Source organism: Aspergillus thermomutatus (assembly GCF_002237265.1).
Source record: "Aspergillus thermomutatus strain HMR AF 39 chromosome Unknown NODE_416, whole genome shotgun sequence".
NCBI classification, from domain to species: domain Eukaryota; kingdom Fungi; phylum Ascomycota; class Eurotiomycetes; order Eurotiales; family Aspergillaceae; genus Aspergillus; species Aspergillus thermomutatus.
Window position 1 is genome coordinate 1 of NW_020798466.1, and position 13,178 is coordinate 13,178.

Sequence of the window (13,178 nt, forward strand, 5' to 3'; positions counted from 1 at the left end):
AGCGCAAGAATAGCTAGTTTTAGTAATGCAAAGTTATTTTAGGGGTTGAAAATAGCCTTCCTTTTCGATATAATATGGTTGGGTGATCCGCTCGGTTGCGTGATCCGCTCGCTTACCGATTACGTTAATGGATGGAAGCTTAGCCATGCAAGGCTAAGCTGGCTAACTCCACAAGCGGCCCCTTTTGTAGCTAGTAGTACAGTAGTACTAGTACTGGATAGACGACTGAGTAGCCACTCATAGGTTTCCCTGCAGCCTAGCCTGTGACAGTTTCTATCCATCAGATAATAAAAGGTGATGAATGGGTTGTTGTCCAAGAGAGCATAATATATTATACATAAGTATAGGGGTGCTCAGCTTCGCTTCGCAATTAGAATAGTTCTAACTTCTGGCTCTTGGCGATAAATCCTGTGGCTAAAGCTAGGCTTGATGCTTTCCACCTCGCGCCCCTAGCCCCCTAAGAATATGTTGCAGCTCTATCCAGTGTGTTAGAAAATTTTCTTTCCAAGCTCACTTTTGAAAGCTTCCTCCGCCTTGGCCTTTTCTCTGGCATCCTGAAACCTGTTGGGATGGAGAGCAGCTAGGCTTTGCCTGAAGACCATAGATAGGCTCTCATGTTTAGACATTTGTGGTGTCTGTAACGCCTTGAAGCCCTATATTCTTCACCTGAATGCCCTGCATGCCCCTGAAGTGCTGATGTGTCTCTGCTGTGCTAAGCCTGCTGTCTTTTAGAGACCAGCAGAGGGTTTAGCCAGAGTAGGGACAGGGCAATATAATACAGGCCTAATCTGCAGTGCACCTGTATCTAGGTTGTTCTGTACTATAGGACAATCCTTGAATAAGGACTCATGATATAGTCACGTGAAACTCATATAGTCATGTGATTATGAATGTCTTGCTATCTCATCCCCTTACAAAACAGTCACAAGCTAGCTATACTATTATGTGAGTAACTTTGATCTCATTCTCTTTGTAATTTGTATCATTTTCTGAATAAGCAAGTGATTGCCTGCCTGCTTTTACTCACAAAAGCATACTCTCCGCTGTGATGACTAGTCAAGCATTAAGCCTTCCACTCCTTCGGGGCTCTATAACATTAGAAGAAGCTCTTCAGCAGGAAGAGGATATGCTTCTCGACGTGTCTTATCCGGATTCTCGGATAGAATTTTTTGTTTTTCTCTACAGTCATCGCAACGACATCGCAGAACTCGTTTCAGACCATTTGGGACTAGGTCAATCCAATCAGTGTCGCGTGGGAGAAGTGAGGGAGTGGATACACGGCAGCTTCAACGTTTGCATTCCGGTTTACGTCGAAAATTGGATCAAATGTTTGCCTAAGCGGTTCCTCATTCGATTCCCTCTGCCGTACAAGGTGGGAGAATCGGCGTATCCTGGAAACGCCGATGAGAAGCTCCGTTGTGAGGCCGCCACCTTCATTTGGATACGACAGCATCACCTTGATATCCCGCTCCCTCGCCTTTGGGGATTTGGATTTGCTGGGGGTCAGAGCATATGTCATTTGAACACACGGGGACCGTTAGGTTAGAGGCTAACAATGATTGCTTACAGTTCACTAGACCCGAAAATATGTCTGTGACGACCAGGGCGATTTGGTACGTTAAGCGATACGTGTCATGGCTCTTGGGATTTCCGCTACCCTGCCCTTATATAAGCCATCGTCGTCAACAGGTGCTGGAGCACGGCTACCTCGTCATGGACTATATTGACGAGCCAGAGGTGCAGATGCTGTCAGAAACATGGCACGAGTTGCCACATCATCCAGACAGAACAGCCAACTTCTACCGGGACTTATCTCGCATTATGCTTTCCTTGAGCCAGCGTCCATTGCCCCGGATAGGCTCTTGGACGATAGACTCAAACGGAGTATTGCAACTTTCCAATCGGCCTCTCACTCTTCGCCTTCATCAGTTGGAAAATGCTGGTATCCCGACTAACATCGGTCGGGATTTGACTTATCCATCAACCGATTCATACTACCTCGATATTTTGTCCTGTCACGACAGCCGTATACGGCACCAGCCAAACTCCATCCATGATGAGGAAGACGGACGCGCCCAGTTGGCGAACCTAAGCATCATGCGGGCGCTTCTTCCTCATTTCACCGACCGAGAGCTCCGCCAAGAACCTTTCTTCTACAGACTCACAGACCTGCATCCAAGCAACATCTTTGTCGACAAGCAATGGCATATCAAATACCTGGTCGACCTTGAGTGGGCATGCTCACTCCCAGCTGAGACCTTGCGCCCTCCGTATTGGTTGACCGGTCATACTGCAGACGACATTCTTGGCGAACACCTTGTCACATTCAGCAAAGCACACGACAAATTCATGGAGATTTTCGAGGAGGAAGAGAAGCGATATCCGCCTCTATTCAATGTCTGCGCGTACCGGACAAATATCATGAGAAAAGGCTGGCAAGTCGGAAATTTTTGGTTCTTCCAAGCCTTGGATAGTCCCAAGGGCCTATTCAACATTTTCCGTGACCATATCCAGCCAAAGTTCGCACCATCTCAGAGCGCCGATCCATCAGACTTCTCGAGAATAGTATCCGAGTACTGGGCTGTGGATACCAAGGATGTCATAGAGGGAAAGTTGAAAGACAAGGAGGTTTACGAAAATGAGCTACGTCTGCGTTTCCGGAATGGTGCTGATGGCACATGATACCAGCGATAGCGCTGCTCAATAAAACCATCCAGCAGGCGAATCATTCGCTCCAGGCTCGGCAGTATCAATGCTCTCAATGGGCCTATTATACCAGAAACGTTGGAGATGGAAACCCACACTAAAACTACTGGGACAAGCAACTCAGTGTAAGTGTCGACCTCCTCTAGTGTGTTTATCAAGAGGGCTATAAATGAGGACGAGGAAAACATGAACTGTGGTGCTTCACCATTATGCAGTGTTAGGCATCAGGAAAGCACTTCCGATTCCGTCGAATGGTCCGCTAGTTCAGCTGCGTTTGAATGGATTACCGGCGGTTTTGCTGTGCAAAGAGAGTGGACGTCTGGTAATGACTATACGTACTATGGGAATTGAGGTGACACGGCCTGCGTCTGGTACAACACCGCCCACACTGCTTATACGGTCCAGAATGGGAGGGAAATGTGCGCGCCTCTCCCACTAAATCAGGCAATCCCTATGTCATGTTCTCGCCAAACCAGCACAATGCTGGCGGTCCGCCCTAAACTTGCCTATATATTAGTCCCAGATACATCGTCTTAAGGTCACTTGCCTGAAGGCCTCTATCTGAGTACCATCATACTCTTATGCAGCTCTGCCACCATTTCCACCGAGATCCATCCATGGATAGACGTTTCTAAGGTTGGCTTTGGTAGATCTAACTACTAAAGTCTAGACTTGAATGATGCTATGCAAGCAACTATAAAACTATGTACCTACTCCTGAGGTCTTTGGCTAGGTAAGGATGTGGATTGAACGTTTCTTTGTATATTATTTATCAAGGTTAGATAGATAGATTGAAAGAATTAGACCTTTGTCCTTATTTATCTGCGCATATATATTTACTATATAGATATAAATAGCACGGAGTGGCTGACAAAACTACTGACTTTCCTCTCTCGCCGAAAGTGACCTTCAGTACTCCATACTACCAGTTGAAGCCTCGAACTAAAGAAGGATCCGACGAGCTGTCACTCCGTTACTCTCTCATTTCTGTGTGAATGAATTTATTGGCTGGAGTGCCAGGGAAAATATGAACTAAGCGTCAAAGAAAAGGCTGTCGCGCATCCTATTTGTCCCAGCGGTCTGCAGCTTCAATCTGGAGCTATGAGGTATGAGCTATGTTCTACCTACACGTACAGCGCCTCAGTTGCAGATCATGACGCCAACCATAGTCTATTTACTTCTTCAGCAAATTCCATGAGCATGCAGATTCAAAGTTTACTCCCCGAAGGCCCTGTAAGCAAAGGGAGTAGTGACCTACCTTCGACTCTCCCGATTAGGTGCCCGACAATCTGACCCCGGCAGAAATCCTGATGCCTAGAAATGCGCAGAACAAATCTTCGATTCATCAGTGAGGTTCTGGTTGAGTCATACCAATCTTTAAGAGAACCTCTTTGGTTCATTTTAGATTTTTTCGACTCGTTTTTCTCCTTCTGCAAAGCATGATACCGTCGGTCTCACGTCAATGGCTCTGTCGACCCTCCCCATTCCCTACATAGGGACGTCGGCAATCTTTCTCCTCTCAATACCTCATGTCAGTCAGCTTGTCACTGACTGTGGAGGCAAGAAACTATACAGATTACTCGAATCGAGCACCGACGATGAGACTATCACCAGCGGCAAGCCGCCCCGATCAGTCTGGCAACGCGTCACTCTAGTTGTGGTGGCAGCAGCAGCCACCATTGCGGCGCTCTGGTCATGCGTAAGCACGCAACCAGTGCTTGCTCCAAAAGTCCTTTATCTCGCTGCGTGGGTAAGCAATCGTGCTCCCTGAGTGCTTTTCGAGCTCTAGGAGGTGACAATGTTTGCAGATTATGATCCTAGCCCAAGAATTGGTTCTCACAAGCCGTCCGAATCCAGAAGCCAGATACCGCCTAGGGTCCTACAGCGCCTTGGCCAGTCTGGCCATAGGCATCTGTATGGCCTTGCCATATGCATTGTCGTTGCACAGCAAACTGCGTGACTTCAAGTTAACTTCCCAAGACGCATCGAGCGTTGTTGAACTAGTCGCCGCTCTCATTCTTCTCTTCGTGAATCTCGCATTTCCAAGAGGACCCACGGTCTACCGCGACGGGCGTCCAGTTGATTCGCAGAAATCCGTCTCGTTCCTAAATCGATACACCTTCTCCTGGGCGTACACAACCCTGGCCATTGCGGCGAAGAATGGAAGACTCAATGTTGACGACCTCCCCGTGGTTGGAGACGAAGTGCGTGCAGAGACGCTCTCCGACTCCTTCTTTGCAGTCAGGTCAACCGCGGTGAGATGGAGGAAGTGGCTGAAGCTCTACTGGCCAGAGATGGTCTTACAGGTGATCATACAGCTCTTTGCCAATGCTGTTAATTTCCTCCCTCACTTTCTCCTCCTCTCCATCCTTCGCCTCTTTGAGGACCGTGATGCGGGAGCCGGGAACCAGCTTCAACTAGGGTTGACAGCCCTGGGTCTTGGGCTATCTATGGTGGTCACATCTTGGTTCATATCACTGAGAGACTTTGTCGCTGATCTGAGACTTTCTCTGCCAATTCATGAACAGCTGTTCGCAGTCATTTCCAAGAAAGCCATGAGCTTGAAAGATGTAGTGATATCCGCCGGCGATAGCGAGGATAATGATGCTGCAAGCGACGATGACGACGACGACGACGACGACGACGAGTCACCCAGAACAAAGCACTCTGTTCTCAATCTCCTCGGAGTAGACGTGGAAAGAGTCTCCGATTTCGTCGCCTATAGCCATCTGCTCCTCGACTGCATACTTGAACTCAGCATCGCGATCGTCTTCCTCGTATACCTGATGGGATGGAAACCCATAGTGGCTGGATGTGTTATTCCCGTTCTTCTGACACCTGTCTACTACTATTTGACCAATCAGTACAGCAAACAGGAACAAGCACTCATGGAACGCCGGGACGAAAAGTCCACGGTGCTTACTGTCTTGATGCGTGGCATACGGCAGATCAAGTTCAGCGCTCTCGAAACCCAATGGTACAACAAAATCCTGGGGTTGCGCGAAAAAGAGCTGCTTAACCAACACACCGTTTTCCGGCTCAACGTCTATCTAACGGCCATCTGGACGCTGGGTCCGCTGTGCATGAGCTGTATCTCAATCGCCACACATATCTACGTGAATGGCTCTATTGCGGTCTCGGTTGCTTTTACCGCCTTGTCGCTCTTTGAGAATTTATCAGCCGTACTCAGCCTGTTTCCTGAAGCCTTTACGGATCTACTAGATGCCTCGGTCAGCATTCAGAGAATCGAAAGCTTTCTGGATCTACCAGAACATGAGGACAAGAGAGTGCCAGGTGATACCATCTCCTTCCGCGACGCTACCATTGCATGGCCGTCAGTTGCGGAAGATGCAGCAGAGCAGTTCCAGCTGAAGTGCCTCAATCTTGACTTCCCTTCGCGGGAGCTCACCATCATTTCAGGACGGAGCGGTGCTGGGAAGTCGCTACTTCTTCAAGCACTCATTGGCGAAGCAGACATCGTGAAGGGCGCTGCTATTGTCCCTCGCGCGACCGCTCCCAACTGGACAGTTGGCGAGGAAAACTGGATAGTGGATGGTCTGGTTGCATATGTCTCCCAGGATCCGTGGATTGAGAACGCGACGCTCCGTGATGCCATCTTGTTCGGGCTGCCTTTTGACCCAGTGCGATATGGAAATGTCATTCACGCATGCGCGCTCTCGCACGATCTCGAATCGTTTCCTGATGGAGACAGAACTGATATTGGCGCTAATGGAATCAATCTAAGCGGTGGTCAGAAGTGGCGCCTGGCGTTGGCCAGGGCACTATACAGTCGCGCTAGTATTCTCGTCTTGGACGATATATTCAGTGCGGTTGATTCCAACGTTGGCCGGCATCTGTACGACAACGCTCTGATGGGGGCTCTTGGGAAAGGGAGAACAAGAGTCCTGGCCACGCACCATGTTCGATTGTGTCTGGGAGGGGCTGCATACATAGTGACGCTGGAGAATGGTCATGTTGTGCAAGCAGGGCATCCGTCAAGTCTCATTCAAGACGAAACTTCCGAGTCTACACTTGATGGCAGCACTTCAGCCACTTCGCTTGATAGCAGACCTAACCCACTCAATCCCTCCAAGCGAACAAATGCTAGTCCTCCCCGCTCGGATTCCCAGCCCAAAAAGTACTATGAGGAAGAGAAGCGAGAACGTGGTTTTGTCAGAGCAGAGGTATACAACGCTTATATAAGAGCCTCGGGCGGCTACTCTCGCTGGATTCTGGTCATCATTCTTTGCGTCTCGACGCTGGCACTGAACCTGGCAGCTCCTTACTGGGTTTCTGTTTGGACCAGAGCATACAATGAAAGTATTCCGCCATCAATCCTCACGCAGCCAGGTCATCTGAACGCCGTCTCAAGCCAGTTCAGTAGCGGTGGTCTGCATTTTGACCAACGCCTTGTCTACTATAGCTCAATCTACTTCGGCTTGACATTCGCCTCGTGGATTCTGGACGTCATCCGTATCCAGATCATTCTCAGCGGCTCCATTAAGGCTTCCAAGGTGATTTTCGAACAGTTCGCCGAGACCATTCTCAGGGCCCCTCTCCGTTTCCTCGACGTGACACCGGTTGGCCAGATCCTGAACCGATTCACGTCAGATTTCGGCACTCTCGACTCCGATCTCGCGCTTGATCTATCATATCTCCTGCATAGCGGCATCCTGATCCTCGGCGTCATTGTCGCAGCTTCGGTAACCTCTCCTCTCATCGTGGGACTTGGCCTGCTGACTCTCTTGGCGTCATGGGCAGTCGCCTTCTTCTATGTAACCGGGGCTCGAGAGGCAAAAAGACTGGAAAGTACCGCTAGATCCCCGATCTTTGAGCTGGTCGGGTCTCTGCTCACCGGGTTGCCTACCGTCCGTGCATTCGGGAGAGAGACGGCCTACCTGAAGCGAATGTACGATCTGATCGATATACACTGCCAGGCCCTTTGGCACAAGCGGTTATTCTCATGCTGGATGTCGTTTTGGATGAGCATGGTCGGGGCCATTGTAAGCCTCCCCCCATGTATTCATCGCACCCATGCTAGTCCTTGCTAACCTGTCTGTCAGTTCGTCGCCTCCGTCACAATCACCTTCGTCCTCATTCGCACCTTAGACGCACCTCTTGCGGGCTTCGCTCTCAGCTTCGCGCTCGAACTCTCAGACCACATCTCCTGGTTACTAACGCAGTATGCGGAACTGGAACTCGACGCCAACGCCGCCGAGCGCATAGTGGAGTACACGCAGCTAGACCAGGAGCCACAGTCCGGCATCGACGTGCCAATATCCTGGCCCAGCAACGGCGAGATCGAGGTTACCAACCTCTGCGTGAGCTACGGCGCAGACCTCCCGGCTATTCTGAAGGACCTCACCTTCACCCTGCGAGCCGGTGAGCGAGTCGGTATCGTCGGGAGGACCGGAGCGGGGAAATCCTCGCTTGCGCTGGCGCTCCTTCGATGCCTGGAAGCGCGGTCCGGCTCCATTCACATCGACGGGATCGACATTGCGCAAGTGCGACTGCATGATCTCCGCTCACGGGTGGGGATCATCCCCCAGGACCCAGTTGTGTTTGCCGGCACGGTGCGCGAAGTGCTGGATCCGTTTGACCAGCATGACGATAGCGAGCTGCACGACGCTCTAATGAAAGTCGCGCTGCTGCCACCGTCGGACCAAGGCGCTCCAGGCCATTGCACGAGTGAAGGCGTATCAAACGACTCATTCGCTCTCGATTCTCCTATCGTAGAAGGAGGGCGGAACCTCTCGCAGGGCCAAAAACAACTATTATGTCTTGCGCGTGCTCTTGTCTCGCGTCCGAAGATCCTGATCATGGACGAAGCCACGGCGTCCGTCGATATGGAGTCGGACATTCGCATCCAGCGCACACTCCGGCAGGTTATTCGCGGGTGTACGTTGCTGGTGATTGCGCATCGACTTTCGACGATTGCGGACTTTGATAGGATTATTGTGATGGATGGTGGCAGGGTGGTGGAGATGGGTCGGCCGGGGGAGCTGGTGAAACTTGAGAACGGTGTTTTCCGGGGCTTGGTGGAGGAGAGTGGGGAGAGGGTGGTGATTGAGCAAATGATTAGGACTAGAGCTATAGATTGATAGAGCTTTGTCAGTTGAGACTCGACAAGGGGTCAACGCATTATGTATCTCTTCATTTCGAACCAAAACAAAGACAAAGACAGCTACACCAATACCGACGAGCAGTTTCAAGAGACAGCGAAGACAAAGCATCTGCCTACTTGTCACAACCATCTAGCATGGCTTTGCTATATATCAGCCGGGACCGCTGATCCATGGTTAGGGCTTGAATCGCCCACAAGGCAATCATACAACAGTATCATTGTGGCTATCTATATACTAGATGAGACAGACATATTGCAATCAATAGACATAAAAAATTCGATACAAAAAAAAAGTTCCCAACCAAACAGACAATCGACAAGAACCGACGGGAGGAAGAGCAAAAAGAAAAAGAAAGCCGAACGCGGGGGTCGAACCCGCAACCTTGAGATTAAGAGTCTCACGCTCTACCGATTGAGCTAGCCCGGCGAGCTGATATATTCGGTCTTGCTTTTATCGCTATATAAAGTAATCTTTCTTGCTTCCCAACCACACGACATGACCTAACCAATCATAAGTACCTGATGATCCGCCGTCGAGCATGTGGGTGGATCATTTGCTCTGGTTGTACAACTACAATCCCTTAACCCCTAGACTAAGTAATCTACGTACTCTGCTAAGGTGCTCTGCAGTAGCCCATGTACGGTAAGGATGATCCTGGACAGCTGATTGTTCCGGATGGCCGCATGTACTCTCTCAGGGCTTGTGACTGGATTGCTTATTGCTTACTTTGGTGCATCCATGGTTGGCAAGGTGCGACTGCTTTCGAGTGGACACTACACAGATTATTCAAACTGGTTGACTTTTGGCCATGTGCCAGGGGTAATAGAATGTAAAAGAAATGCTACATTCTTTGGTCAGTGTTTACTTCCAGCCTCAAGTAGATACTACTGCTATTGAGATTGTTTAGGGATAGAAGGAATGTGTCCCGTGATTGGTCACATATTGATATAGGTAACAATCAATAATTCAAGCGTCGATCACCGCGATCCCTTACTTCATGGTCTAATAGAGGGATCCTCGTCAAGATGGAGCCTAAAGACAGTCTAAATCCCTGATGCAGCCACCTGCTGCTTCTCACTTTTTAGTCTCACCTCACCCCCCACAGAACTACCACTCGGCACCGGGTTAGCATGCCCTAGACGTGCTGGCCGAGATGGCTCTTCGCCTGTGATCGTCGCATGTGTCGAGTCTTCATGCCTCCAGTGGTCGACTGAACACTCCTCTTCTCTGGATGTTGCAGCATCCGTCCACTCATTCACTCATTCATTCATTGCTTTGCAGTTGGTAGTGGTTACCCCAGTCACTCGTTTGTCTTGCTATATTATGTTCAGTAACCGTGGGTCTTGTGGTTTCGTCCGATGGAAGGTTGGAGCGAGGTGTTATCCCACACTCGCTCTGCGTTCGCTTGTCTGTAATAGATTTATATTGAGAGAGAGACCAGGAAGCGCTCTGAAAGCTTCGTAGAGGCAAGGCTATCTTCATTCGTATTCATGAAAGACGATACTGACTCACCACCTCCCAGGCCTTGTCTCCGCTCACTTGTTCAGTCCGCAATAGTGGTGAGCTTACTGACGATGCAGTGCTTGAGCGTGCTCTTGGTCGTAACCTTGTTGCATCCAGCTGTCAAGGCTGCCGACCTGACATCCCACGTTAACCTCTTGTGAGCCGTTCTGTCTCGGATTTGGTTTCGGAAAGATGGGCCAGACGCTAATGCACCCACAGCACGGGCACGCAGAATGGCGGGAACAACTTCCCCGGCGTCGCCCGTCCCTTCGGCATGGTCAAACTCGGCCCTGATCTGCTCAATGCCGGCACCGATGCGTACTCCGGGTACCTGCCCAACGGCGCCTTCTCGGGGTTCAGCATGATGCACGAGCAAGGGACGGGCGGGGCCCCCAAGTATGGGACCGTCTCGCAGTTGCCGCTGGTAGGCAATGTCAGCGAGCCTCTGTCAAATAAGACGGTTGCTCGCGCCGGTGCGGACGAGGCATCTGTGGGGTACTACAAGGCGCGCACGTCGGAAGGCGTCGTCGTTGAATTGACGGCCACCGCGCATGCGGGGATGTATCGGTATACGTTTCCGACTGGGTCGAAAGGGAATGTGCTTGTCGACGTCTCGCATGTGCTGCCCTCGTTTAGAGGACAGGGGCTCAGCCAGGGGTATAAAGGTGGTAACCTGACCATCTTTCCCGACGGGCATTATGAGGGTCATGGAGTATATGATAATGGGTGGAATCGTTCTCCAGACTGGTCTATTTACTTTTGTCAGTTGCAGCCCGTTCGGCGGGAGCTTGCTTGGGACTAATAGTTCGCAGGTGGTTACTTTGACGCTGACCCGGTCAGCAACGCAACGTATATCGGAACAGACGCACAGGGCAGCGTCAAGCAGGGCAGCGGCTTCGCATCCTCTACCTCGGGATCGACCCGCGTCGGAGGTCTCTTCTCCTTTCAGGACTCTGTAGTGACGTCTCGCGTTGGCATCTCCTGGATCTCCACGCAGAAAGCCTGCGAGCACGTCCAGGATGAGATTCCCCACGGAACAGAGTTCACCTCCGTTGTCGAAGACACCAAGGCCGAATGGAACGCCACCGTCTTGTCCAAGGTGACCACCACAAACACAAACGACACGAGCCTCGAGCTGCTGTACACATCGCTGTACTTTATGCACTTGATCCCCACAAATCAGACGGGCGAGAATCCCAGCTGGACATCGTCAGAGCCCTATTATCAGGATATCTTCACATACTGGGTATTGTATCCCCTTGCATGCTCTAGGTCATGACTGACCACCCCAGGACCTCTTCCGCTGCTCCACGGCTCTCATGCAAGTCCTGCAGCCGGTAGCCTACGAAGAGCAAATCCGATCTCTGATCGACATCTGGCGGTTCGAGGGCTACCTGCCCGATGCGCGCTCGTCCAACTACAACGGCCGCACCCAGGGCGGCTCCAACGCCGACAACATCCTGGCCGACGCATACGTCAAGGGCGTCCGCGGCGCCGTGAACTGGGAAGACGGGTACAAAGCCATGGTGAAAGACGCCGAGGTCGCACCGCCCAACGATCCCGTGGACCCCATGGCGCCTGACTCGTCGACCAAGGAAGGACGGGGCGCGCTTCCGGACTGGTTGAGTCTGGGGTTCATCACGCCCAGATACAGCCGGGCCGTGACTCGGGCGGCGGAGTACTCCTGCAATGACTTTGGGCTGTACCAGGTGGCGTCGGGGTTGGAGAAGCACACCGACGCCGAGAAGTATCTGAACCGGTCGCGGAACTGGCGCAACCACTGGAATCCGAACCAGACGTCTCTCGGATTCTCCGGGTTTGTCGTCCCCCGCGATTCGTCGGGGTTTATCGAGACGGACCCTCTGACTGATAGCGGGTACTGGGGGGATCCGTATTACGAGGCGAGTTCGTGGGCGTACCCCTGGGCCAGCGTGCATGACATGAAGGAGATGATTGAGATGATGGGAGGCGACGAGACCGTCGTCGATCGTCTGAATACCATGTTCACCGAGGGAGCCAGCGGGTCCAGCGGAACGATCTTCGACCCGACGAATGAGCCGTAAGCCATTTGCGTTTACTACATCAGAACCCCAAATAACTGACAGAGCTTAGCATGTTCAACATCCCATACCTATACAACTACGTCGGCCGACAAGATCTCTCCGTCTCGCAGTCCCGCAAGGTCGCCAAAAGGTACTTCAACACGGGCGTCGCAGGTCTGCCTGGCAACAGCGACGCAGGCGCAATGCAGACATGGCTGCTCTGGAACATGATCGGACTGTATCCGATCACAGGACAGACGACATTCCTCATCCATTCGCCGTGGTTTGAGTCCCTGGCCATCGATCTTGGGGACGGGAAGGAGCTGCGCGTCACAGCAACCGGGGGTGACGGCAACGGTGACAGCAAGATTTATGTCCAGAGTCTCAAAGTCAATGGGAAGGAGTGGCGCAAGAATTGGCTGGCGTGGGGTGATATCTTTGAAAACGGAGGAACGCTCGAGTTTGAGCTGGGGGAGAGCCCAAGCGACTGGTTTACCGGGGAGCTGCCTCCCAGCCCTGCATCGTAACCTGGCAGGCCGGGTGAGTACATTTTTATGATTGATGAAGTAGATAGTATTTTGTACATAGCGGATTTTAATTTATCGATATAACTCCGTGGAGCGAATTCTGTCTCTGTTTGGTGTATGTCTCAGCCATGTTCTTGCTACGTCTAGAAGAGCACCATGTATTCTCGAATCAAAACACAACATTCGATGAAATTCGAAAGACATGGCAAGATAAAATAATGAGCAGAATACAGTGTGCGAGTACCTCAATTCCCCCTCATGTACCATCTTCAAAA

At 51.3% G+C, this 13,178-nt stretch overlaps 2 protein-coding genes across 2 annotated transcripts; both read left to right on the forward strand.

Moving 5' to 3' along the window:
• Nucleotides 1–1,587: 1,587 nt before the first annotated feature.
• Nucleotides 1,588–2,682, forward strand: CDV56_100446 (uncharacterized protein; the record flags this gene model as incomplete). The annotated part of the gene is made up of 2 exons (XM_026754065.1): nt 1,588–1,613; nt 1,674–2,682. 2 exons carry the CDS (start codon nt 1,588–1,590, stop codon nt 2,680–2,682), a joined length of 1,035 nt encoding a protein of 344 aa, XP_026609783.1.
• Nucleotides 2,683–4,168: 1,486 nt separating this feature from the next.
• On the forward strand, nt 4,169–12,903 carry CDV56_100832 (putative ABC transporter; the record flags this gene model as incomplete). The annotated part of the gene is made up of 8 exons (XM_026754451.1): nt 4,169–4,456; nt 4,515–7,709; nt 7,770–8,768; nt 10,412–10,491; nt 10,554–11,095; nt 11,147–11,580; nt 11,627–12,393; nt 12,447–12,903. 8 exons carry the CDS (start codon nt 4,169–4,171, stop codon nt 12,901–12,903), a joined length of 6,762 nt encoding a protein of 2,253 aa, XP_026609784.1.
• Nucleotides 12,904–13,178: the final 275 nt, after the last annotated feature.